The sequence below is a fragment of the Mus caroli genome, unplaced genomic scaffold (assembly GCF_978045245.1).
Source record: "Mus caroli unplaced genomic scaffold, Mus_caroli_1 scaffold_8, whole genome shotgun sequence".
Classification (NCBI taxonomy): Eukaryota; Metazoa; Chordata; class Mammalia; order Rodentia; family Muridae; genus Mus; species Mus caroli.
The window spans coordinates 29,656,049-29,682,368 of NW_028227263.1; the positions used below are offsets into that span (position 1 = coordinate 29,656,049).

At 47.9% G+C, this 26,320-nt stretch overlaps 1 protein-coding gene across 7 annotated transcripts in view; it reads left to right on the forward strand.

Annotated features, from left to right (window-relative positions):
* Plekha7 (pleckstrin homology domain containing A7) overlaps positions 1-26,320 on the forward strand; it is a 187,670-nt gene that overhangs the window by 47,454 nt on the left and 113,896 nt on the right. Inside the window, exon 1 of one of the 7 annotated variants that reach the window (XM_085841375.1) lies at positions 24,468-24,773. The exons of 5 other annotated variants lie outside the window; for them this stretch is intronic. In XM_085841375.1, coding sequence (XP_085697501.1) covers positions 24,694-24,773 — 80 coding nt within the window. In that variant the 5' untranslated portion in view covers positions 24,468-24,693. Of the gene's footprint in view, positions 1-24,467; positions 24,774-26,320 lie in introns of those variants that run through there. One more of the 7 variants, XM_029479071.2, reaches the window with a different exon arrangement.

The window sequence follows — 26,320 nt, forward strand, 5'->3', positions numbered from 1 at the left end:
CCTTACCTTAGCAAGTATGACTAATACTGCCTGGAAGCAGGAAGGTGATAATGCCTGCTTTGCACAGAGGAAGCTCTTAGAGCTCACTTCTGGTCTTTTGGGAGCATCTGGACTGTTATTGAATCTTTGTGTTCTTCAAGTGCAGCAATAACTTTTGCCTAGACAGGTGACCCTCTCTATATGTTCTAGAGACTGGGTGATTGGAGCAGCTTCCTGTCTCTTGTCTTCTTGAAGTCAAGGCTATATGTGATGTCCTGTAGATAGGGGATGAGGGCCACAGCCAGGAAGAGATCTCCCACAAAAGCCAAGAAGGAAAAGCCTTTCTCTTTCCCACGTCACAGACCTGGCTTATGTGTAATTAAAAGAGAGCCATCTCTGAACCTCACTGTGACATTGTCCTGTGGGGCAGCAGAGGGAGCCACTGAGGTGGCTGATGTTTGTTGTGTAACTTGATCAAGGCATTCGTTTCCTCTGGGCTCCTTATTATCAGTGGGCGCTAACTTGCCTGGGGAGGATTACAGCCCTCTGTAGAACTGCATGTTGGACCATCATTGATATTTTTTCCCTCTAAGCCTAGCACAGTGCCTGGTGTAGGGTGAGCATACAGGGTGTGTGTGTGTGTGTGTGTTTAATACATTTCTATGACAAACAACAACCGTATTTTTGCTAGTGAAACCATTTCTAAGAATCCACTTAGTGCCCTTTGAATGGCTGTGCGGGTCTCTGGACTCTCCATGTATCCAGGTGCTGGGTCTGTGTGAGTTCTGTTTCTGTTGCTGTGGTAAAACACCATAACCTTATTTGGACGTAATGAGTTTAGATGGATAAGATGGAAACCATGGCAGCAAGCTACAGGCATGGCCACACGAGCAGAAAGCTGAGAGCTCACAGCTTGAAGCACAGGTAGAAAACAGAGCAAACTGTAAACCTGCTGTAGCCCATAACTCATGAATCCCTATGCATTTAGATTTTCCTTTTTGTAGAAATCCTTTTAGATTTTCTAGTGTCGTGTCCTGCATGCCGCAGTTGTGAGATATATTTGAGTAATTAAAAAAAAAAATCTATCCATGAAGTCAGGGAGGTAGACGTGTAGAGGAGGTTTTAACGCATCGTTGTTTGCTCTGCTCTGCTCTGCTCTGCTCTACTCTGCTTTATATGCTACGTTCTCTTATCCCTTTCCAAAGGGTGTTCTGGGTCATTTCTGATCCTGTGACTTTTCAAATATTCTCAGAATTTTATAAATTCTTTTTTTTTTTTTTGAGACAGGGCTGCTATAACCTAGGCTAGCCTCAAATGCTCAGAGCCGCCAGAGATGACCTTGAACTTCTGACCCTTCTACCTCCTGAGAGTTGGGATCACCATGCCGGTTCATGGTTTATGTGGTGCTAGGGCTGGAACACGGGGCTTCCTTCACTGTGCTAGACAGACACTCTCCATTTGAGCTCTGCCCCCGCCTTCATGTTATTAATTCTTTATTCTTAGTCGGGCAGTGGTGGCGCACACCTTTCTCAGCACTTGGAAGGCAGAGGCAGGCGGATTTCTGAGTTCAAGGCCAGCCTGGTCTACAGAGTGAGTTCCAGGACAGCCAGGGCTACACAGAGAAATAAAAATAAAAAACTTTATTCTTCCATCAGTGTCAGGTAAGAAGACAGTTATAGTTGTGTTTTTATTTAATAACTTCCTGTTATTGTTTAATAAACTATGTAAGACCTGGCATTCTGCAAGTGTGACTTAGCCTGTGGTGTACTCTCTGTGTTTATGCTTTTTAGCTGGCACTGCCCAGAACCTAGCCTGACTCTGACTCCGTGCAGATCCCTCTGTGTATGAGGGGTCAGTTTGTAAACCTTGTCAAAGATTCCCTCGTTGAGTCCGTTTTGTAAACTATTTTACTATCTGACTATAGTCCTTACCTCGGCGCGCTGGGGCTGGAAGGGAAGAACACAGACTCTCGTGGGCTTTGCATTTTCCTACAGAGTACGCAGTTTTGTATATACTTGAACAGGAAAACAGAAACACAAGCTGCAACAATATGGTCCTTTACAGACAGCCAGGTAAATTTAATCCTGTTAGCAAAGAGTTTGTGTTGAGCGGTAAATGCAGTACTAATTAGCCACATGTTAGCCCTTAATCAGCCCAGCTTGCTCGGTATAAGCTATGTCAGTGTGAGTTCTGTTAATGCAAAAAAATACATGAAACGTCACGTGGCAGCTTCATGTCAGGGGTGTGTGTGTGTGTGTGTGTTGTGTATGATCTCAGGGCTAAGTTTGTTTTCAGCCTTTAAATTATTATTTATTATTATTATTTGTGTGTACTATGCATACGTGGGCACCGCACACGTGGAGGTCAGAGGACAGCTTGTGGAGTTACTTCTCTCACATGTATGCAGGATCTGGGATTCTAACTCAGGCTGTCAGGCTTTCCTTGAGGGCGTGTCTGGTGGAGAATGTTCCTGTTCACTCAACAGAGGTGACCTGGGCACCTCACCTCTCTCTCCTGTGCTGGCAGGGAGGTTGACCTGATCAGTGAGCATGCCTGGGGTCTTTCCTCCCTCTAGCTGAGTGACCTTGGGTGGATGATCTTGCTTCTAGAAGATGGCTCCTCAAAGCCACCGTCACCTCCGTGAGGTGGGAAGGGTTAAAGAAGCCGTACAGAATTCCCAGCACTGCACCTGACAAATTGCAAGGGCTCAGGGGATGTGATTTAAAATAGTGAGCGGGGTACTAGCGCAGAGACAGAATGCTCTCCAGCTCTTCCGGAGCTGACAGTTGTGTGTGGGAGGCAGGCATGGAAGGGGTGATTTCTCCATGTGTGCCAAGAAGGATTCACCGAGTGTTGTGAGAGTGAAGAGGCAGGGGGTAAGCAGCTGGGAAGGAGTGAACGCAGGGCGGGCAGGGAAGAGAGTTTTACCATTATTTTTAGGTTTGTTTCCGTGTATGAACGTTTTTTGCCTGCATGTGTGTATGTGCACCGTTGTATGGGCACACCTGCCTTCCCAGGGTCCAGGGATGTCAGAAGAGGCACTGGATCCCCTGGAGCTGGAACTATGGGTGGTTGTGAACTGTGGGAGCTGGGAACCAGATCTTCTGGAAGAGCAGAAAATGTTCTTAATCATGGAGGCATTTCTCCATCCCTGGGGAAGAGGTGTTTGATTTGGGGTTTAAGGACCATGGGATTCAGCAAGGATGGCAGAGGAGAGAGTGAAGAGATTTGGAGAAGGACATTGTCAGAGGTCCCTTGGCCTGGGGATGGGAGGCCAAGGAGTCCAAAGGTAAGGTTAGACATGTGGATCTAAGGGCAGATGTGTGGGTGAGCACAGGCGTGTGCCTACAGTGCCTGAGAGGCTGTGGTGGCAAGTCCAGTGGCTCCTGAGCACCCGATTGAAGGGCTCTATGGAACATACTGAGGGATTGGACTATTCTACACCAGTGGGTATTTCCCTTGTTCGCCCGGCTTCCTTTCTTTGTGTATGTGTTTGTGGGGTGTGCATGCCGGTGCACACATGTATAGGGAGCCAGACCCTATACATGAGTGTCTTCTCTACTTTGCATTCAATCTTGTTCTTTTTTTTTTTAATTTATTTTTATCTTGTATGCATTTATGTTTTGCCTACATATATATCTGTGTGAGGGTCTCAGATCCAATGGAGCTAGAGTTACAGACAGGTGTGAGCTGCTATGTAGGTGCTGGAAATTGAACCCGGGTCCTCCGGAAGAGCAGCAAGTGCTCTTAATCACTGAGCCAACTCTCCAGCCCTGTCCCCTTTAAAGATTTGTTTATTTTATGTGTATGGGTGGTTTGCCTGCATGTGTGTCTATGCAGCACGTGGAAACCTGATGCCTTCAGAGGACAGAAGAGGGTGCTGTGTCCTCTGGATGTGGAGTTACAGGTGGTTGTTAGTCTCCATGGGGATGCTGGGAGTCGACTCTGGGTCCTCTGCAAGAGCAAGTGCTCTGAACTGCAGAGCCAGCTCTCCAGGCTCTTCTCTCTTGCTTTTTCGAAGCAATGTCTTACTGAACCTTACTGGGCAGTGTCATGGATTGTAGATGCATGCTGGCCACTTCCTGGACGAGTGCCAGTGGACACACCCAGGTCCTCATTCTTACAACTGCGCTATCTTCTCAGCTCCCAAGGTGCCATCTTCGAGTATCCATCCATCCATCCATCCATCCATCCATCCATCCATCCATCCATCTCTTGTATGTATGTGTGAGCACACACACAACTATCTGGGGAGATGGAATGTGTATGTGGAGGGATACATATGTACCATGTGCTGTGTGGAAGTCAGAGGATAACTTTCAGGAGTCAGTTCTCTCCTTCCATTGTATGTAGGTTCTAGGGATCGAACTCAGGTTGTTAAGCTTGGTGACAAGTGCCTTTACTGGCAGAGCTATTTTACTAGCCCTCATTTTTTTGATGTTTGTTTGTTTGTTTGTTTTTGGTTTGTTTGTTTTAATCAACCACTTGTTGAAAACACAGTGGCTTTGTCAGTTTACCAGAGATGCTTCAAAATGCTCTGTTCCCCAGGCTCTGACATTGTTCTTCTGTGCTCCCAGGGATACAGGGATAGCTACCTCTTGGCTAAGATGACCCAGTCCTCTTACTTCCCACACAGAGTTCAGGGATGTGCAGTCCTCTCAGTTGGGGTAGGGCTTTAACCGTTTGGAAGCAGAATGGTAGCCGAGGAAGTGCATGTGCCTCCTCTCTCTCCTGGGTTCAGTGTGTATTCTGCAGCCTGCATGTAACAAACAGAAGGCTCATTAAGACCACAGCAAGTTGGAACCTGTCAGCAGTGAGTTCTCTAATGCTGTCCTCTACAGAAACCTCACTTCAAAGCCTGAAGACTTCACACTCCCTGACTTAGCATTTCCAGATAGCAGTGAGAGAAGCTTTGGGCAGGTTTATGGCATCCCTAAGCATCCAGATCCTGGGAGCCTCTGCTGAGGTCCCAGAGTAAAGTCCTTCAACACATCAGAACAGGTGACACAAACAATTCATACCCCATAGTCCCCAGACCCTAAATGTAGTCCAACTTCAGGGCAGAAGTTCTTTTACCCTACACTTGAAGCCCTGTATTGTCCTGCTCTATGCTACAAGCTCAGGAAAGAGAAGAACTGGGGTTGGGGGGCTTTGGCAGGAGACACATCCATTCCCTATGAACTGGGTCTGCACGGCTGCATTGTCTGGAAGAAGGAACTGGAAGGAAGTGCAGAGGCTCAGCTTTGGGCTGGTACAACTTGCATGGCTGTTGTCAGTGAAGATTCCCAGACTGGTGTGGCCCATCTTTTAACCTCTAGCAGGACAGGGCCAGGGAAGCCAGCTGCCCTCATGGGGAAGAGCTGTGGCCACCACTGCAGGATCCTGCTGCCCTCTTGAGAAGGGAGTGACTTTTCCACTAAGAGGACAAACAGCAATCGAAGGTTTGTACCGTGGTTCTTGTCTGTCTCTGCTGTGATCAAGCTGTGGTTCCAAGAGGCCAGTTGTGCTCCCCCAAAACAAAGCCAGCATCACTAGGTTCCTGAACACATGGGCAAAGCAGCAGCATCCCACAAGGCCAGATTGACAAGGAACCAGCTTTTGCAGGACTCCTGATCCTGCTCAGGTTCCTTTGGAGCCATAGTCCAACCTTCTGCAGAGTCCATTCAAACTGCCCTTCAGTACAGCGGGGGCAGCACTTGGGGGCCGAGTCTCTTCCACCCAGATTTGTTGTCTCAACTGCCCCTCCAGAGTCTCCTTGCTGTCATTCATGATCAGTGAGTTCCAGACAGATAGATGAGGGGTTTTAGCCTATTCCCTTCTCAGAAATGATCTTCAATTTGTAAATCTGGTAATGTCTGACTGTCTAGCCTCTTTCCCTGAGCAGGCATCCATTGTATTGTCCCCCGGTAACTGAAGCAATATCAGAATCACCTGGGAAATTCCTTAAAAAATCCATGCACCTGCCATCTGTCTCGTCTCTCTCTTCTTCCCTCTCCTACTAGAGGCCAAGTTCTTGGGTGTGGAGGGACATGTGATGAAAGGAGTTGCCATTTCTTAAGAGACTGTTGGGGAAGATGGACAGTAGTCAGTTATGTGTGCTGTGACCCAAGAAAGGAGATGTCTATGTAAAGGCAGGAAGATCTATGGATGCCAGAAAGAACCCTAGCGATTCTCAGTATTAGGAGGAGTAATGATGTTTTTATACTATAAAGACTTATTCATGTTCAGCTTGGTGGCTTGATCAGAAAAGCATTAACTATTTTGAGCCCTAGAGTTCTCATTTTTGGGGTGGGGGCAGCCCAGGCTGGCCTTGAACTTGTAGAGATTGGCCTGCCTCTGCCTCCTCAGCGCTGGGATTAAAGGTGTGTACTGTGACACCCAGGTAGAGCCCTTTGAAAACGCCAGCCTCAAGCATGACAGAGGAAATGTAGTATCTAAGAATGTTTGTGGGAGCGAATCAGTGCTCAGTTAATACTGGCTGCTGGTTGTGGCAGTTCGTATCTGAGGAGATCTTCCCTCCAGGATCCTTGGAGGCGGTGACGGCACAGTAAAATGTCTCCTCATGTTTGCACAGCATGCGCTCAGAGTTTTACAGTCCTATCTGTCGTATCACGCCTGAGTATGAGCAGAGTGTTATTTCACTTTAGTCCCAGGTGGGAGGACTCCTGGGAGATAAGGCACATTGCATTTTAAATGTTTTTTTTTTTAATTATCTTTTATTGGTACAAATTCTTTGTACATGGTGATAAGTTTCATAAAGGCATTTTCATACAAATGCATCAGGTACTCTGCCCATCCCATGCTGTCCCCCTTCTTCTAGAGCAGTGGTCCTCAACCTTCCCGATACTGTGACCTTTTAATACATTTCCTCATGTTGTAGTGACCCCCAACCATAAAATTATTTTTGTTGCTACTACATAATTATAATTTTGCTACTATTATGAATTGTAATGTAAATACTTTCGGAGATAGGAGTTTGCCAAAGGGGTTGTGATTTACAGGTTGAGAACAGCTGTTCTAGTCAGTTTTGCTTGTATTTATATCATATATGTATTATATATATAATTTTTGTCTATATAAATCTAGAGTCCACAAATTAGAGGAAACATGATATCTGTCCCTCTAAATCTGACTTATTTCATCTTTTTTTTGTTGTTACTAGTTTTTGAGACACAGTCTCAAAACTATATATATCTATATACCTTCCAGGCTAGTCCAAAACTCATGATTTTCCTGCATGAACCTACCAGGTGATGGGAAGTTGTCCCCCCCTCCCCCCCCCCCCAAAAAAAAGAAGAGAGAAAAGGTATTTTGGGCTAAAGAAGTTGCTTTATCTGTTAAGAGCACTGGCTGTTCTTCCAGAGGACCTATGTTCAATTCTCAGCACCCACTTGGTGGCTCACAACTGTGTAACTCCAGCTCCAGGTGCTCCAACACTTTCATCTGGCCTCCGAAAGCACTGGGCACAAATGTGGTGCACAGACACATGCAGGCAAAACACCCACACATCTACAACAAAAGAAAGAGATATTTTTATCATTTACAAGATCGTTTAGTGCAGTCTCTTTCCAAACAGAGACTGTATTGGAATCAGCAGGGAAATGTCTTTAAAAAACCAGCTTTCTGCCTGGTGGTGGTGGCGCACGCCTTTAATCCCAGCACTTGGGAGGCAGAGGCAGGCGGATCTCTGAGTTCGAGGCCAGCCTGGTCTACAAAGTGAGTTCCAGGACAGCCAAGGCTACACAGAGAAACCCTGTCTCGGGAAAAAAAAAACAGATTTCTTATATTTTGTTAGGCTGGAGTGTGTACTTGTTCAGAGACAGGGTCTCCTGTCGCCTCGTTAGCCTAGAACTTGCAGTGCAGGGAAGGATGACCTTGAACCTTCAGATCCTCCCCACCCTGCCCCTCCCATGTTCTGAGATGACAGGCCTGTGCCACCTCCTGCAGCTTATCAGTGCATATTTTAAATGTCCTCAGGTATGCTTTTGTGGCTGTTTGGGATACCTGGACTCTAAGGCTACTGGGTGTCTCCTCTGCTGGTGCTCTTGGGTGATCTCCTGGTCACTGGTCCTTGCTGTTTAAGGGTCATGAGTGTGGGTGTCTGATGAGAACAAGGGTGCAAGCAGCTTCCCCATGCAGCCTCTGAAAACGGACACAATCAGAACCACCACACCATAGCTTTTATCTTTTAAGCCTGCAGTTGATTTGACAGGATTTATGTTGTAAAATAGGGAGCGAAAGCCAGAGCTTTGGCTCAGCAGCAAATTCTTGATGTTCAAAATCCTCTGATTTGGGAGTTTGGGGATGTGGCTCAGTTGCTTAGCATGTGTGAGAACAACCCTACATCTATAATCCTAGTACTCAAAAGAGACGGAAGGAGGAGAATCAGAAGTTCAGGCCAGCCTGGGCTACAAGAGACTCTACCTTTACAGAAAGTAGTGACACAAGCTTTTAACCGCAGCACTCAGGAAACAAAGGCAGGCAGATCCCTGTGAGTTCCAGGACTACATAGGAGAAACCCTGTCTCAAAAAACCAAACAACCAACCAAATAAATAAGTGAAGAAAGGAAGGAAGAAAAGAAGGAAGGGAGGGAGGGAGGAAGGAAGGGAGGAAGGAAGGAAGGAAGGAAAGAAGGAAAGAAGGAAAGAAGGAAAGAAGGAAGGAAGGAAGGAAGAAAGAAGAGAGGGAGGGTCCTGGAGAAATGGGTCAATGATTGGAGTACTTACTGCTCCGCTAGAGGACGAGGGTTTGGTTTCCAGCACCCTCATTGGGTGGCTCACAGGGAGAGCAGACCTTTTTCCAAGTGTTACAGCTGAAACCTTATTTGCATGTGGGAGGCTTGGTGCTGTTCCTTGGTGACCAATGGCCACATACCTCTCGGCAGGAGGGCTGTGGGAGGCTCTAGCTGCTATAGGAGCCAGGAGCCCAGGAGGGTGGCCAAACTCCTACAGTCCCATGAAGGTGGAAGTTATGACCCACCAGGTCTCCAGGGTTCCAGGCCTGTGCTTAACTGGGACCAGGCTGTCTTTGCACAGTTCACCACCCCACAACTAGCCTCAGAGTGGCCATGATCACTACGGTTCAACTGGTCTGGACTAAGATGTGTTATGAATGTGAACTAGCAGCCTAGACTCCGGAGACTCGCCATCTAAAACAAACAGGTAAATAAGTAACTAACTAAATAAAATAAAGTATCTCAGTTGTGTCCTGATCATATGTTGAAAATGATAGTGCTTTTAATATGTTGGCTCAAGTAAAATACACTAAATTAATTACATTTTTGTATTGAAAATGTGGCTCCTTACAGATCTATGACATTCTGTTTTGTCATATAGCCAGGTTGGTTTCTTAAATCAGTTTGAGGAACCAGATTAAAAAAATCAGCAGTAGGGCTGGAGAGAGATGGCTCAGCTCTTAAGAGCACTTGCTATTCTTACAGACTATCCAACTTGGAGTTCTAGCACCCAGAATGGAGGCTGTCAGCTGTCTGTAATTCCAGTTCTAGGGGGTCCAACATCTCCGTCTTTTGTGGGTACATACCTTCACATGCCCATACATATTCAGACACACATACACACACACAAAGCTAAAAAGTAAATCTTTTTGTTTGAGACAGAGTCTCTCTGTGTGGCTCTATCTGTCCTGGAACTTACTATGTAGACCAGACAAACCTTGAATTCATAGAAATCCTCCTGCCTCTGTCCCTGGAATGCTGGGATTAAAGGTGTGCACCACCACAATTGGTAACTGTAGTATTTGCCGTTCCCCTGGTGCTGCTGAGTGATGTTCAGGTCCCCAGGCTCTTGATCTCGAGGAATGCATTGGAGAGGCAGGTTCTGAATTTGAGGCTGGCATCCAGAGCAGCTATTCTGAGTCATTTAACTTGACCTTGAACATCCACAGGGCCATTATCACTGGCATTTTCTTTGAAGTGGGAATTTTATGAAGTCTGATTTAAGGGTATTTAGTAGTTTCTCCTATTTTAAAGGACTCTAAGTCTCTTCAATGTCTCTGGGAGGGACAGGAAGAAAATTGCCTAAGTGGAGAAATTGCTTTGCTTGGATGGAATCTTTATTGCAGCACTGTAGAGCCTTTTCAGAATTCACTTTGATTTTATGTTTGTGGGCGTTTTGTCTGCATATTTATGGTTGTGCACCGTGCACTGTTACTCTCGGAAACTAGAAGAGGGTGTGAGATACCTGGGGACTGTAGTTCCAGCCAGTTGTGAGCCACCCTATGGACGCTTCTAGCCATTGTTCTTATCTGAGGAGACCTCTCTCCACGCCCCAGAGTCATTTTAAAAACTGTGGCTTGCCGGGGCCTAGCAAACACAGAAGTGGATGCTCACAGTCAGCTATTGGATGGATCACAGGGCCCCCAATGGAGGAGCTAGAGAAAGTACCCAAGGAGCTAAAGGGATCTGCAACCCTATAGGTGGAACAACATTATGAACTAACCAGTACCCCAGAGCTCTTGACTGTAGCTGCATATGTATCAAAAGATGGCCTAGTCGGCCATCACTGGAAAGAGAGGCCCGTTGGACTTGCAAACTTTATATGCCCCAGTACAGGGGAATGCCAGGGCCAAAAAGTGGGAGTGGGTGGGTAAGGGAGTGGGGGTGGGAGTGTATTGGGGACTTTTTGGATAGCATTGGAAATGTAAATGAGGAAAATACCTAATTCTAAAAACAAACAAACAAACAAAAAAAAAACAAAAAAAACTGTGGCTTGGGGTAAAACTGCTGTGAATTTCTGATGACACCCTCTGTCCCTGTGCCCCAGTGTCCTTTGTCCCATCCAGTTGTCTGCCCCTCCCCTTTCCCCTTTGGCTGTCTCTCTGGTATTCTGCTGCTCTCTCATTCCCTGTCTTGGGATTACAGTGGGAATGCCAACTGCCCCCTGCCCCCTCCCAGCAGGACAAGAAGAGCCCATGCAGTACTTAAGGGCTGACTGTGCAGTGGGTGCCACCGTCCTGTCTTGTCAGGTGCCCAGCCTTCAAGCATTCTTCAAAGTGGCCACCTGTTATGTGCTTGAGGCAGGTTGGGAAGAATAAGAAAAATAAAAGGGATGGTAGGCCGGGCGGTGTTGGCACATGCCTTTAATCCCAGCACTTGGGAGGCAGAGACAGGCGGATTTCTGAGTTTGAGGCCAGCCTGGTCTACAAAGTGAGTTCCAGGACAGCCAGGACTATACAGAGGAACCCTGTCTCGAAGAAAGAAAAAAAAAAAAATAGAAAAAAGGGATGGTGACATCAAGGCGGGAACACGGCAGCATCCAGGCAGGCATAGTGCAGAAGGAGCTTAGAGTTCTCCATCTTCATCTGAAGGCTGCTAGCAGAATACTGGCTTCCAGACAGCTAGGATGAGGGTCTTAAAGCCCACATCCACAGTGACACAGTTACTCCAACAGGGCCATACCTTCTAATAGTGCCACTCCCTAGGCCAAGCATATACAAGCCATCACACATGAGTCCTGCAGCCTCTGGTCTTCCTGCTGAGATCTGCCTAAGAAATGGATCAGTTCTGAATGATCAGTGAGGTAGAGTCTAAACCCTGGAGTTTGAATGTGAACTCAGCCATGTAACTTTGGGAAAGCCACTTAAGCACTGGGCCTCAATTTTCTCATCTTTAGAATAAGAAAGGTTAATTGAGATACATAATTTTGTTGTTCCTTGTTTTTGTTTTGTTTGTTTTCTTTTCTTTTCTTTTCTTTTTCTTTTTTTTTTCTTTTCTTTTCTTTTTTTTTTTTTTTTTTTTGTGACAGGGTCTCTCTACATAGCCCAGGTTGTCCTGCAATTCACCATGTAGACCAGGTTGGCTTTGAGCTCATGGAGATCTACCTGCATCTGCCTCTCAAGTGCTGGTTCTAAAGGCGTACCCCATCATACCTGGCCTGTTTTTGTTTTTAAGACAGAATCTCATGTAGCCCAGGCTGGCCTCTACTTGTCTCTATAGCCAAAAATGACCTTGAACTCCTTAGCTATCTGCCTCTACCTCCTAAGAGCTGAGATTATAGGCATGGACCACCATGCCTGGTTTGTGTGGTATCAGGGCTTTGAGCATGGCAGGCAAGCATTCCACCAGCTGAGCCACATCCATGTGAGATCCTAGAATGCAGAACACCTCTGTAAACACTGGCTTTCTTCAGGGAGTGCAGTTTATCGAGTGTCCTCCGTGCAAGGTACTGTCACTCAGCACAGCGGTGAACAAAGCTGCAGAGGCCCTTAGCAGTGGTTCTCAGCCTGTGGCTCAAGACCCCTTGGGAGCTTCAATGACTCTTTCACAGGGGTCTCATATCAGATGTCCTGCACATCAGATATTTACATTATGATTCACAGCAGTAGCAAGATTACAGTTAATGAAGTAGCAACAAAAATAGTTTTATGGTTGAGGGTCACCCCAACACTAGGAACTGTATTTAAGGGTCATAGCATTGGAAAGGTTGAAAAACATTGCCTTAGAGAGGGAGAGAGGCCCATCCATCCTCAGAGGGAACGTAGACTCTGCTTTTGGCTTTTCAGCACTGTGGGGTGTTTTTTATATATTAGGCTTTGATAGATTTGTTGTTGTTGTTGTTGTAAGATTGTACTGCTAAATAGACCAAAAATAGAAGTGTTATTTTGTGTGTATTTTGCATTTGTTTGTGTGCATGTATATCTTCCTCAATTGCTCTCTGTGTTATCTCCCCGCCCCACCCCAGGACAGGATTTCTCTGTCCTGTCTTGGAACTTACTCTGTAGTCCAGGCTCACCTGTGGCTTCTGAGTGCAGGGATTAAAGGAGTGGACCACCACAGTAACTAGAAGAAGTTACTCTTCCCCTTTTCTCTTTTTAAAGATTTATTTATTTATTTCATGTATATGAGTACACTGTAGCTATACAGATGGTTGTGAGCCTTCATGTGGTTGTTGGGAATTGAATATTTTAGGATCTCTGCTCACTTCAGTCAACCCTGATCACCCAGTCCCTGCTTGCTTCGGCCCAAAGATTTATTTATTATACCTAAGTACACTGTAGCTGTCTTCAGACTCACTAGAAGAGGGCATCAGATCCCATTACAGGTGGTTGTGAGCCACCATGTGGTTGCTAGGATTTGAACTCAGGACCTTCGGAAGAGCGGTCAGTGCTCTTACCCGCTTAGCCATCTCGCCAGTCCCGAAGTTATTCTTCTGAGTCAGGATCTCTCAGTGATCTCGGCATGGGCTTGTGGATTAGCTAGGCTGCTTGACAGGCAAACCCTTGGCCCTTCTGTCTCTGTCTCCCTGCACTGGGATTAAATCCTAAATCCTAGTGCTCTTAAATCCTAGCCGCTTGCATCACTTCCCGGTCCAGAGACTCTGAGTCAGTGGCTCCAAGCTGGAAGGGTCACAGGCTGCTGGAAGGAGGACCTTAGCGGCTCCGTCTCTCTGTGGAAACAGCCACCTTCTTCAGAGGAAGACAGTAGAGACCCACATTAGGATATGTGGGCTTTCCCGAGGATGCAAGATTCTCATCAGTGAGAGCATCCCAGCTGGACCTCAGTGTGGGGGCCTACAGAGGATGAGCCTGTTCTGTAGGCAGCATCCGACTCTCACGGTGGATGGACATTAGCATTTAACCCGGCTGTGCAAAGGCCTCCTGTGGGGTGCCCATCTCTGATGAGACCACATGTGTTCAGGATGCACAGGTGTAGACAGGGTGCCCGTTCTGAAGAGCACCTGCAATCTCATATGTGTCACTTTGGCCTTGCTCCTAAGGCAAGCCCCCCCCCCCCCCCGTGTCTTTTTTTGTTTTGCTTCTTGTTTTGTTTAGTTGGTATCATTATGCCATGTTCATACGTGTGTCTCATGAACGGTGGACTTTGCTCACATCCCTGTCACACTTCTGGACTCCTTCTTCCATTTTGTTTTTGAGTCTCCTGATGCAGTCTGGGCTGACCTTGAACTCTGGATCCTCCGGTTTCATCCTCCTGAGTGTTGGCGTTACAGGCGCTCACCACTCTGTCCAGCCTTAGTGGAGCTGGGCAGTAGAGTTGGCTACTTCTTTGTGCGATGCTTTCTTTACCCAGAAGATAACTGGCTGCTGGTGCCTCTGAGGCGTGAACTCCCTTTCTTGAAGGGAGCGCAGGTTCATGAAGGAGCCAGCCAGGGTCTAGAGCTTTGCAAGCCGCAGAGGGCTTTTAATTCTTCTTCAGTCAAGCTGAGCACCTTGGACTCAACTCTAAGAAGTGAAGAATACTGGATTCCTTTATTCATTCTCCTCTTCCCTCCCTCCCTCCCTCCCTCCCTCCCTCCCTCCCTCCCTCCCTCCCTCTGTCTTCTTCGGTGCTAGGGATCAAACTTAGGGCCTGTGTGTCCTAGGTAAGCACTCTACTAAACTAGATCCCTGGCCCCAGCTATCTTAAAGATGGTAATGATTTTATTTTTAAACATGTAATTCTGTCAGGCAGATTATTTGCTTTTGAGAGTGGCTGCAGATACAATGCCTCTGATAGCCAGCAGAGGGCGGGAGAGAGGAGAGTCTTCTGTCCAAAGCAGTGGCGGCCCCCATCACACCTCCATGTGCCTCCTGTGTGCCAGACACTCTGCTGAAGCCAAAGACACAGACTGCTCGTCCCCACAGAGGAAAGCAACGGAGGTTGATGAAGGAGACAGACCCACCCAGATGATTTTCCTGGTGGTCCTGCCCTCAGTTCTCCCTGCCCAGCCTGTGTTTGGCTGGGCACACTGGGGCCTGTCTGTAATCGCTCCCTTTCCAATTCACTTCCTCGGCCTTATCTGGGCGACAGCAGCTCTGGGTGCTAGTGTAGTGTAGCTGGTCTTTACTGCTCCCCACAGTCAAGTTACCTCCGTTCTCTTAGGGATGAAGACCTCCCTTTGTAGACTCCCTTTGCTTTGTGTGACCCGATCCCATGTGACTGTAAGACCTCAGTGACTGATTTCTTGTCCTGTCTTCTCAGAGAGTCAAGGGCTATTCAAGGGCGCACACTCCCACTTGCCAGAGGACTTTATCCGGCTTCCAGCTCACTTTACTCCCGGTGCCCTTCCTGGCGTGTTCATAGCATTTGCAGATGGCCCTGTCCTGGGGTGGGGCGTGCTGTGCCACAGGTGGGGAGACTGAGTCTGAGCCCCTGCTCATCCCCTGGCTATCAGCGGCTCAGCAGGGCTTTTCTAGTAAATTCATGGCTGCTTCTGACAGCTGCTGAGTTCCAGCCTCTCTCCAGTGTCGGGAGAAGAAAGCCCACACCCGGGGCTGGCAGAGTCCTCAGAACATGTTCTCCCTGGTCTCTGCACTCGGAGGATGTGTTTATTGTACTAGACGCGGCGTCTCCTGAAGTGCAGGCACATTAAAGATGGATATTGCTTTCATAGAAGCCACTGGGGAAAAGGGAGAGGAGAGGCAGAGTTTGGGCATCCGAAGGCATAATTGGATTTATCCAGTTAATTGTGGCAAGCGACAAGGAGCCAGGAAGTGCACTGGATGGGCTTGTGGGTATGGATTTGTCAGGCATGTGTTTTTAATTACTTTGTCTCTGTTGCCATTATTTTAATAGAGACCTAATTTTGAGAATAGGGTTCATTATTTAATTAAACTTCAGTAAGATTGGCAAATGAGCGGGTCTGTGGCTCAGTGCTGCCCTCTAGTGTATACTTAGTGGATTGTCAATCTTCCAAAAAAAATACTTGGCAATAAAATATATTTCACAACTGCACCATGCGTCAATAGATGCTTCTATAAAGTTGGCAATACTGGGGACAAACATGAGCATCTATCATCATCGTGTGCTCAAGGATTCACAGATGACAGGCAAAAATCATCTCTGTTCTTTGCTCCCTGGAGAATGCGCCTCATCACAAACACATGGGGCCAGCACATGGGATTGGGAGTAATTGCTGCCTTCGGGTTTGTTGGAGAGGATGGTCCCCGAGGAAGGGCCCTGGTGGTGTTTGTAAACAAGACGAGGCGTTTGGTTCTATCTTTGGCTTGCTAGGCTCAGGAAGGGTTTTGGCTGGAGACAGTATTGAGAACATGTCATAATTTTTATGTCTGCAAAGTTGTGCTTCTGGGCTGCTGTTTGCCTCACGTCTGCCAGCTTGTGTCTGCGCTCAGAAAGACTCTTGGGAAGAGCAGCAGACTCCAGAAGAGGATGGGCAGAGCCCGGATTTACCCAGGAAGGATTCACACTGAGTCTGTGCTTGCTCCCCTGCGTGGCTTTGACAGGTCTCACTGGAAGATGAAGTAGCTGGTGTGGAACCGGTGACCTTTTGTGAATGGCAACAACCACAGAGTCACCATGCACATACAGTGTCTTAGTGTTTACCTCTTCCCTCTAGATTACTGTCGCATTAATTGAGGAGAGGGAAGAAATAAGAACACAGGTGCTAAGTATAAACTGATTTGTTTTTTTTTTTTTTAAGATTTATTTATTTTATGTAAGTACATTGTAGCTGTCTTCAGACATGCCAGAAGAGGAAGTCAGATCTCATTCAGGATGGTTGTGAGCCACCATGTGGTTGCTGGGATTTGAACTCAGGACTTTCTGAAGAACAGTCGGTGCTCTTAACTGCTGAGCCATCTCTCCAGCCCTGATTTGTTGTTTTATTTTGAGACCTGGCTTTACTGTGTAGACCAGGCTGGCCTCCAGCTCTCAGATCTGACCGCCTCTGTTTCCCAAGTGCTGGGATTGAAGGTGCCAGCCTCCATACCCCGTACCAGACCTGTATTTTCTTCTCAAACATAGAGAGATCAAAGTATTGGAGCATTTTACTTGATAATTAGGGTATTCCCTCTTCTAATCTTGAATTACTCTCTGCATACGCATCTTTATTGATGAGGTGGTTCTGACAGCCTGACACCCAGGTCTGTGACAGCCGGGTGTGTGACACCCGGGTCTGTGACAGCTGAGCACTCTGTTATTTATTTCTCCATCCCGTTTCACAGTGGATTCTAAGCAGCTTGTGGGAAGGGACAAAATGACTTCACACAGACACACAGACACACAGACACACACACACAGACACACACACACACACACACACGAATACAGGAATGCACATCCAGTTAGGAGAGGAAGCCCCAGCAGACAGGGGAGGATGGAGCAGAACCTTTGGCTGGAGCACACACAGTTCCTGAAGGCCGAGTGAAAACATGGCTGCCTGATGTGTCCCACAGTCAAGCTGCCTCTCAGAAACGCGCACTTCACCACCTCTTCCCAACCTCTAGCACACTCTCTCTTCCTGAGAGCGCAGGAGGTGTCAAGATGACATTGTTTTATCATGCTGTGACCCTGTGGCAGCTGGGATTTGGAAGGGGCCACTGTTGGGAGCTTATTTTAGGAAACCTTTTATTGTCTTGACTTGTGGACCTTCCAAGTGGCTCCAGGGCCTCCCACTCTGGTGGGCTGCAGTGACAAGAGGACCAAAAAAGGGAGTGTTGAAGTGGGAGGGATGCTGGGTGATTGATAACCTTGTGCTCGGGCCAGGGTGCCTTCTGGAGATCATCAGGAAGCTTGCTGGTGCCTAGGCTCCTGGGAAGCTGCTCAGAGCGTGGAGCCGAGATGTAGATGGGCCTTAAAGGCCAGGCTGGGGGCTGCAGAGATGGTTCAGAGGTTAAGAGCATTGGATGCTCTTCTAGAGGTTCTGAGCTCAATTTCCAGCAACCAAATTGTGACTCACAACCATCTACAATGTAATCTGGTGCCCTCTTCTGGTCTGCAGGCATACATGCAGGCAGAACATTATATACATAATAAAGAAACAAACAAATAAATAAACATTAAAAAAAAATAGTCCAGGCATGTGCTGTGAGTCTCAGAGTCATTGCGAGCTTGTGACAGCGAACCAGATGTCCATAGCCAGGAGAGCTGTCTCCTCATCTTCCCACTGTTACCCAGCAACTGCTGCTGCCACTCACTGCCTTGTGACTTCTACTCCCACATCTGCTAGACTTGTCCAATCCATATGGATTTGAACTCTCCCCACCTCCCATCTTCTCAGGACGTAAAACTGGCCTCTGTTTCTCAGTCCAAAGCCTGGAAGCAGCCTTGGCTTTCCTTTGCTTTGTCCCTGTGAATGCCACCCATGAGCCTTGGTTCTAGCTTCAGGCTGTTGAACCAGCTCCCACCCTGACCCCCTACACTGCTGCGGGGGCCTCTTCACCTCTACTCCCTTTCCCCTATTTGTATGTTGTCATTGGAGCTGCCCTCACAGACCAACGTGGATTGGTTCATTGCCTCTTTCACTGGGTCTTGGTTTCGCTGTCTGCAAAATCAGGGCAGCAACAGGGCTCATACCAAAAAGCTTTTAGGGGGATTAAAGTCCTTCACATACACACACACACACACACACACACACACACACACTTGTTAGCACAGCACACAGCTAAGCACTGAATAAACACTGCAGCTTTACTCGCTGCTTCTGACTTCCAGGCCATCCTCTGTACAGAAGCTACAGAAACCTTTGCAAGAAACAAAATTGATCTTGTCTCTTGCAGCCCATCCCCTGGTTTGGAAGAGAGCTGAATTCCCTCAAAGTATTACACGGCCATAGGTACCCTCCATTAATGCGTCTGCCATTCTTATCTTTTAGGCCCTTCCCACAGGCCATCAGGTTCCCCACACTTGGTATCTTGTTTCCAGGGAGACCCTCGGCTTCTTCCCACCTGTCTTCATGCCTGGACTCATCTTCTTTAGAGCTCAGCTGGAGCTCCGCAGCTTAGGCCTTTGCTGCTGCCTCCCTGACCTCACCTGTCACAGCTTCACAGCCTTTACCTGCGCCCCTCTATTCTGTCATTATCCCCTGTGCTCGCTGTGCCTTCTGCAGAGAAGCCCTAATTGGCACTTACCAATGATCGAATAACAACAGCACTTCTTTCTTTCTCTGGATTTTATTTTATTATTTTATGTGTATGAGTGTTTTCCCTGGATATATGTCTGTATACCACATGCAGGCCTGGTGCCCGAGGAGGTGGTGAGCCTACATGTGGGTACTGGGAATTGAACTCAGGTCCTTTGCAAAAAACAAGTGCTCTTAACTGAGCCAGCTCTCCAGCCCCGGTGACACTGTCACTTCTCGTTTCCTGTGTTGCATATACTTCCCTGGTTCTGTTAGCCAAGCCTTATAACCCCACAGTGGGGGTATGTGTTTAAGCCCTGTTTTAGAGTTGAAGACATGAGACTCCAAGAAGGACAAACAACTGATACCAGGCCACCCAGCTGTGAAGAGAATGAGTGTAGACTTTGCTCAGGTCCAAGTCTGTGGGCTTTTTAGATACCAACTATAGTCAAGTGAGAGAGTTCTTTCCTGGCTACGGGTGCTGGCCAAGACTGCCAGTGTTAGGGGCATACTAGCTCCATTTGAAAGCCAGTAGTCTTCCATACCTGTGTTTTTTTTTTGGGGGGGGGGCATCCATCATGCTGTAGTCTTGTATGGGGTGAGAGTTCATAAGAGGTACTCATTAGATTCTGTTTAGCTTTGATTATGAATTGGTCCCAGACTACCTGAGTGATCACTGGTGTTCTATGTGTTATACTAAACTTTTTTAAGCTTAGAAAGTCTCATAGTTGGGCTCTAAACTGCAAGTAGCCAAATCACTGGAGAGCTAGCCTACGTGCCTGCTGAGGCTACAGCCTATACAAGGTCCTGGATTTGACCCTCTGCACCACCATACTCATGTACAAAGAAGCAACTTAACAACATATGAACAGAACAAGTGTTGGGCTCTGGACAGACTCTAGACCTTTTGTTTTATTTTATCTGGGGGTGGTGGGTGGTAAGTCCCCGGACCTACATTTTAACCCAGTTATTCCCGCAAAGTAGAAGGTGATGCTTTGTAGCGGCAGTGTGTGCTCTAGCTAACTAGATGTCTTGTGTCTTTTTATCTTCAGCTTAAAATATTTATGTATATATTTATCTCCACTGTGTGTATGTCCTGTGAGTACAGGTGCCTACAGAGTCTAGAAGACAGTTTCAGATCCCCTGGAGCTAGAGTTACAGGCGGTTTTGAACCCACTAACATGGGTCCTGGGAACCAAACTTGAATCTTCTGCAAGAAAGAGCAGTTAAGTGCTCTTGAGCACTGAAACATCTCTCCAGCCCCCTTAATTATTAATTTTTGTCAGAACTCTTCATCTGTGAGGCGTTTGATCTCTGACCATGGGACGGGAAGCCCTTTCCCGTCAGGACCCACACCACATGCATAACTGCTTCCTTGGTTACTGTGTCCAGTGGATCTCCTCACCTGCCCTGGAGTTGGCTTTCTGACCCGACTGAAGCTACATTCAAAATTCAGTGTTGGCTTGTGTTTTGACAGGCTCTCTTTGTATTACAGCCCAGGCTGGTCCAGAGCAGCTCCTGATCGCCCTGCCTCTCCTCCCAGAGTGCCCGGATCAAAGGCTTCAGCCAGCACGGCCTGATGGCGAGGTTTGTTTTTGTTAACTTCCTTCCCAGAAACAGTTCTGAGCTAATCAGAGCCCTGAGCCTTAATGGCTGTGCCTTCCTCCGCTCCGCTCTCTCTCTAAACAAAGGCTTCGTGTTTTAATAGGCACAATAACAGTAAAATTAGCTTGATTAGGCTCCAGGTGGATTTAAAGTGTATCCTAATGGCATCTCTGCCTGGCTTGGAAGCCATGCATTTTGTTTTGTGCACAGGATGTGAGTGTCACAGTGACTCGGGGCATGAAAGGACGATTGAATTAAAGTGGCCATCTGTAGATCCCGCCTCATGGTTTCTAACTTACTACAATCTGAGAAACTGGACCTGCAGCGTGGAGCCAGGTCCACCTGCCTTCTGTCCTTGATATGTTAAGTTATACCACAGTGTTAGCACAGCCCCTTCCACTTCTGCTTACCCCTCTGGGAACCTTCTGGGAGCTTGGAGAGCTCAGACCGGGAGGTAGGGCCTGTGAGATGGCTCAGCAGGCCAAGATACCTGCTGCCACCACCCACAGCTGGAATTCAATCCCTAGGATCCACAGGGCAGCAGGAGAGAACCGGCTCCTGCAGGTTTCCTTTAGCTTCTTCATGCACACCATGCCACGCATGCCCTTCTCTCAGATAAATGTGATTAAAATATATATATATATATATATATATATATATATATATATATATATATATAAAACTTGGACACCTTTCACTGAAAACCACAGCTAGCGGCTCCCTACTTTACCGGAAAGTGGATATGTCTGATTTCATTACGTAGCAAAGCCCCATGCCGGGTGCTAGCTACTCTGCCCAAGTGCTTTTGCATCTCCCCCTAAAAGGGAACCCTGACCACTAGTAGGCTTCCTAGTAAGAGGAAGCAGAGGCGCAGAGCACCCGCCTACTCATCAACTGAGCCTAGTTTAATGTGTGACTTGCTAATTCGTCTTTATCTGTGTGCTTGGTGGCCCACGAAGGCCTTAAAAAAGTGAGATTTTTGTTTTCTCCTTTGCATCAAGGCATAGGCTATAATTCCCTGAGCTCACTAAGAACCCAGAATATCAAACCTGGTATTTGAATAATATAATAATTAGCATATAATGGTAACATTTGGAAGCAGGGGACAGAACCTCTGGTCATGGCTGCTTCATTTTGGAACCTTTGCTAAGTTTCTGGGCATTGTTATAAGCACAGCCCAGGAGATAAATATAAAAATAATTTTCTTGCCAGTTTTTTCTGTGTGGTATCCTAGCGACGATGGAGTGTCTGTCCTTGGGTATAGGGGCACCAGCTGGGACAGTGTCAGCGTTCACCAAAAGGAGGAATGTGAAGGGCACAGGCAAAATGGCCTTATAAAAGTCAATGCAGGGGCTGGAAAAAAATCACTCAGTGGTTAAGAGCACTTGCTGGGTCTCACTCTGTAACCCAGGCTGATCTTGAACTCATAGTGATCCTCCTGCCTCAGCCTCCCAAGCATTACAGGAACACACTAGATTTTGAACAGTTTCCTAAACTCAGTTATTTTTAGCAGCATTTTAAGATCTGATCATCAAAGTCATATATACTTATTGTCAGACAAGTTAGCTAAACCAGAAAATCTCAAGGAAGGAGATAAAAACCCAGCAGAGTCCTGCGATTGTTCATATTGGCAGGTAGTGCATTGTCTGCCTTACTGAACTGTACACTGATTAGCGTCCAGAGTCCTTGTAAGGTTAAAAAAAGTCATAAAACCAGACAGACCCCATACCACCTTGGGCAGGAATTCGTGTGTAATGAAGTCTAAGTACTTGTGAGGCAGAAGAATACCTGACAAATCTCTACACGAAGGCCGGAGGCAAAGTGATTTCTCCTTTAAGACAAAGATCCAATTGCCAGTGTGTTTGGGTGAAGGACTGAATTGTTTGCCTGGGAAGTTTGCTCCATTCGACGTTAATATTAGGACCTGATAGCTCTAGTATGGGCTAATAGAGTTCCTTGTGCCATCGCAGGACATGTCTGCAGCAGGACATGGGTAAGGTCAGCTCTGAACAAAAAGGAACACCAGGCAGCTCCATGGGAAGTGCTTTCCACTCACCCCACCCACACAATGCACACAGTCAGGATCGCTGGTCTTAGAACCTTTTGCTTACTCTACAGTAAATATTATATATGTATATCTTTTTTTTTTTTTTTTTTTAAAGACAAGGTCTCACTACATAGACCAGGCTGACCCTGAACTCACAGAGTTCTGCCTGCCTCTGCCTCCTGAGTTCTAGGGTTAAAGGTGTGTTCTACTACACCCGGCTCCAAGTCTATCGTTTAAAGCTTGGACATGTTTCACTGTAAGGATGTTTGTTCCATAGTGTATTAGCCAGCCTCTTGTGTGTTTAGGTCATTATAATTATGTGTTGTTGCACAAATGGTGACACCAGTGAGCCCTGGGTGGATCTCTATGTCCACCCAGAAGTGTGTTTTGTTGATAAACACTTATTTAACTGGCTCCCAGGAGCTGAGTGTTTTAGAAGGCTTTTATCTCATACTGACAAATTATCCCCAGGAACATTTTACACTTCCTACAATGGGTCTATTTCTCTGATTAAACTGGAAATTATTCAAAAGAATCTTCCACAGCTTTCCTGCCCTTTATTGCCTGGCCAATTCACTCTCCACCTTATATATACAGGTAGCATCTCTCACTGAACTGGGAGGTTACGCTAGCTAGCCAGCTTGCCTCTAGAACCTCTTCACCTCTCTAGCCCTGGGATTGTATGCAGACCACAACACCCACCCAGCATTACTTAGGTGCTGGGGATTGGAACTTAGTTCCCACTGAGCTGGCCCTTCAGTATGATTTGTGATTTGGAAAATAATCGATTGCTGTCTTGTATCAAAGAGGCTACCGATTGAGAATGGCGTTTGTATATTTTTCCAAAGGAGCTGAGTTAAACAAATCTTTGGAGAGGTATTGTCCTCACCCCTCCCTACCCCGTAGATAGAACACAGAGACCAGAGACCATAGGCATATCTACGGGCCTCGCAGAATGATGGCGGTGACACTGGATCCATGAGTGACGGTCCCAACTCTGCATTTGCTCATTGAGGTGAGACAGCCGTGAGTCAGGCCGACAGGAGAGAGCATTTGAGGGCCTCTGGACACATGGGTAAACTGTTTTGCTGGGCCCGTGGGCTGCCCCACACCCCTTCTGGACAAAAGCTGATTCTCAGGCATGGAGGCCCTCTTCTGCCCAGTCATCTCCACCTGTTGATGGGAACTTAAGTAAACCCTAGTTACCAGGGTACACCCACAGCAAGCCTCTGCAGCTGTGTGGCTTCCTCAGGGAAGACGTTCTTGTTTACTGAGTCAGTTTGGGGTCCCTGGCATAGCTGCATCTGTACTTCTGCGACCACTATAATAGTTTGTTCTGTGTTTAAGCGCTCATCCTGAGTAGACTCCTGGCTGGGGCTGTGAGTGCAGGCACTTTATCCTCTATGTGTAGCTGCAGGCACATTCTGAGCCTTATTTTTATTTGAATATTTAGATGCTAATGAATGAATTAGAAGTGTGTGTGGGTTGTTGGGCGGTTCTGTTTCCAACTGCTTGCAGGAGCAGAAGTAAAGTCCCTTTTTACCAAGGACACTGAAAGAAGAAAAACACAGTTGGTGCTGCCAAAGCCAGAGGGGTATGGTCAGTTTTGCTGGGGCCTGTCATACTCTTAGGGTATGGGGGGTCAGCAGCCATATCTAACCAAGCATTCTTTCCTGATTTAACAGAATCAGCTGGGCAGTTCCCTAGGGATTGTTAAAGCGGAGATTCCAGAAACATTGGGTGGAAGAGAATTCAAGGTCAGGGCTCTCAAGGTTTTTGGCGGTGCATGGATATCACACCTCATCACCTACAGCCTGGTCTTCACTGTTGATGGGTGCTCCCTGCAAGGGCTTGGCAGAGCTCTTTATTGGTGGCTGGCTGAGCGCCAGAGCGCCGCAGTGGTGAGGCCGCAGGTCCTGCCCTCCCCGCGCGCTTGCCTCCCTCCCCTCCTCCATCTCAGCCTCCTCCAGTTTGCAGCATCCTCTGCGAGGAAAGGAATGTGCCAGTCCGGGACGCGCCGTCCTGGCCGCGCGGCAGCACCTAGGGCGCCCTCTGGACTGCCAGGGGCCAGCGTCTGGCGCTGCGCGGCGCGCTTGGGTCGGCGCTGATGTCAAGTGGGTGTGGGCTCTTCGCAAAGGCCCCGGCGAGGACGAGAAGGGCGCACGATGTTCCGCGGTCGCGTGGAGGCCCGGGCACGTTCCGTGGCCCAAAGCTGTTGACCGGTGGCCCACTGGGGCCGGAGCGGGCGCATGGAACCTTGGCGCTGCCCGCCCCGGGATGCGCGCCCCGCCGCCCTGGGGTTCTGGGGAGAGCCGCTGGCAGTCTGCAGGTGTGTGCACGCACGAACTTTGTCGGGCAGGACTCTGATCGTGGGCTGCGGTCTGGTGCTTTGTGTCTGGGTGCGGCGGATTGGGAGAGGATTCAGCCGGCCACTGGTTAATCTCCCCTTGGGAAGGACGCGCCGGTAGCTGCCCAGTAGGGTTAAGAATCGCGTCTCCAAGTCCTGCCTGTGTTCATGGTAACAGGATTCTCTCTCTGCAGACAGCATGGCTTTCCAAAATCGCCAGTGGTGCGTGGGAACTGAGAGGCCCCAGAGGCGTGGGAGCTGCGGGTCGGAGGCTGGTTCCAAAGGAGGCGGGAGGTGGCCAGCGGTTCTGCACCGGGTCGGCCAATCCCACCCCCACCCCACCCCCACCTCGGACCCTTTCCTTGCACACTTTCAGAGAGCTGAAAGCCCGAAGCTGGCTATGGAAAGGTCAGGGGTCAGCCCTTCTTGAATGACATCTCAGGTGTCCTGGAGGAAGGCAGGGCTTTGTTCCAGGCTCCCTTTGCGCCCAAAACTCTGAAACCTGGGGGGTCTAGGGCTGGGGCTCCAGTGCTGTCACTAGTCTTTCTTAGCAACAGCAGCTCTTGGTGGCAGGTTAATTATTAATATTGTATCGGCTGGTGACAGAGACTCGAAATGAGATTGGTGGCTCTCAGGTTCTCTCTCTCTCTCTTTGTCACTCTCTCTCTCTGTCTCTCTGCCTCTCTCTCTCTCTCTCTCTCTCTCTCTCTCTCTCTCTCTCTCTCTCTCAGCTTGCCACTTCAGTCCATCATACTGCAGTGTATTTCCAGGGAGAATGTGGGCATTCTCCCAGGGAACTGGGACTCAGGAGGGACCCCCTTTCCCTGTCTGTGAGACAGCCAGACTCTCTGGGGAAGACAGCAAGACAATGTCCTTTCCTTTTTTATCTTTTTAACAGTATGTACCTGTTTTCTTTGCCTTTGGAAACCAACTGCACTCTAACACCAGACTGAGCTCTTTCAGTCTGGAGTTTGAGCTGCAAATGCTACCTGCAATTCTACATTCTACAAGTACCTCTGATGTCGCTTTGAGAACCCGGGTCTGTAGAAATTCTGGCAGGAACCTGACAGGTGATACCCAGCCTGTGTCTCCTGCAGAGTGGAAGACAGGCCTAGGTGTGGAACTATGGGGGCAGAGTGGAGTGAAGCCCACCCCCTAGGAGGTTTCCGTTTCCTTTCTTGTCTTGACAGAGCATGGCGTCTATCACCAAGCACTAGGTGTGCTGTATGTACAGCTGGGGTATCTATACCTGGGCCCCAAGAAACAGAACAGGAGGGGGAGATTCCAGACTGCTGAGGGCATGGATGAGAACAGGCTTTGGGGATACATGGAAGCAAGCCTGAGGAGAGTTGACACCTTTACCCTTCTTCCTAGCAGTATTCAGACTTGAGGCTCGGCAATCTGTTTGCCCAGCCTAGGACCGAGTGCTCAGTCTGGTAATTGAAGGGCCCTCTGATGGGTGTAGAAGTGTGTTAAGAAGGGGCCTTACAGAAGGCGAGGGAGCAGAGAGAAAGGAAGCTGATGCTAAC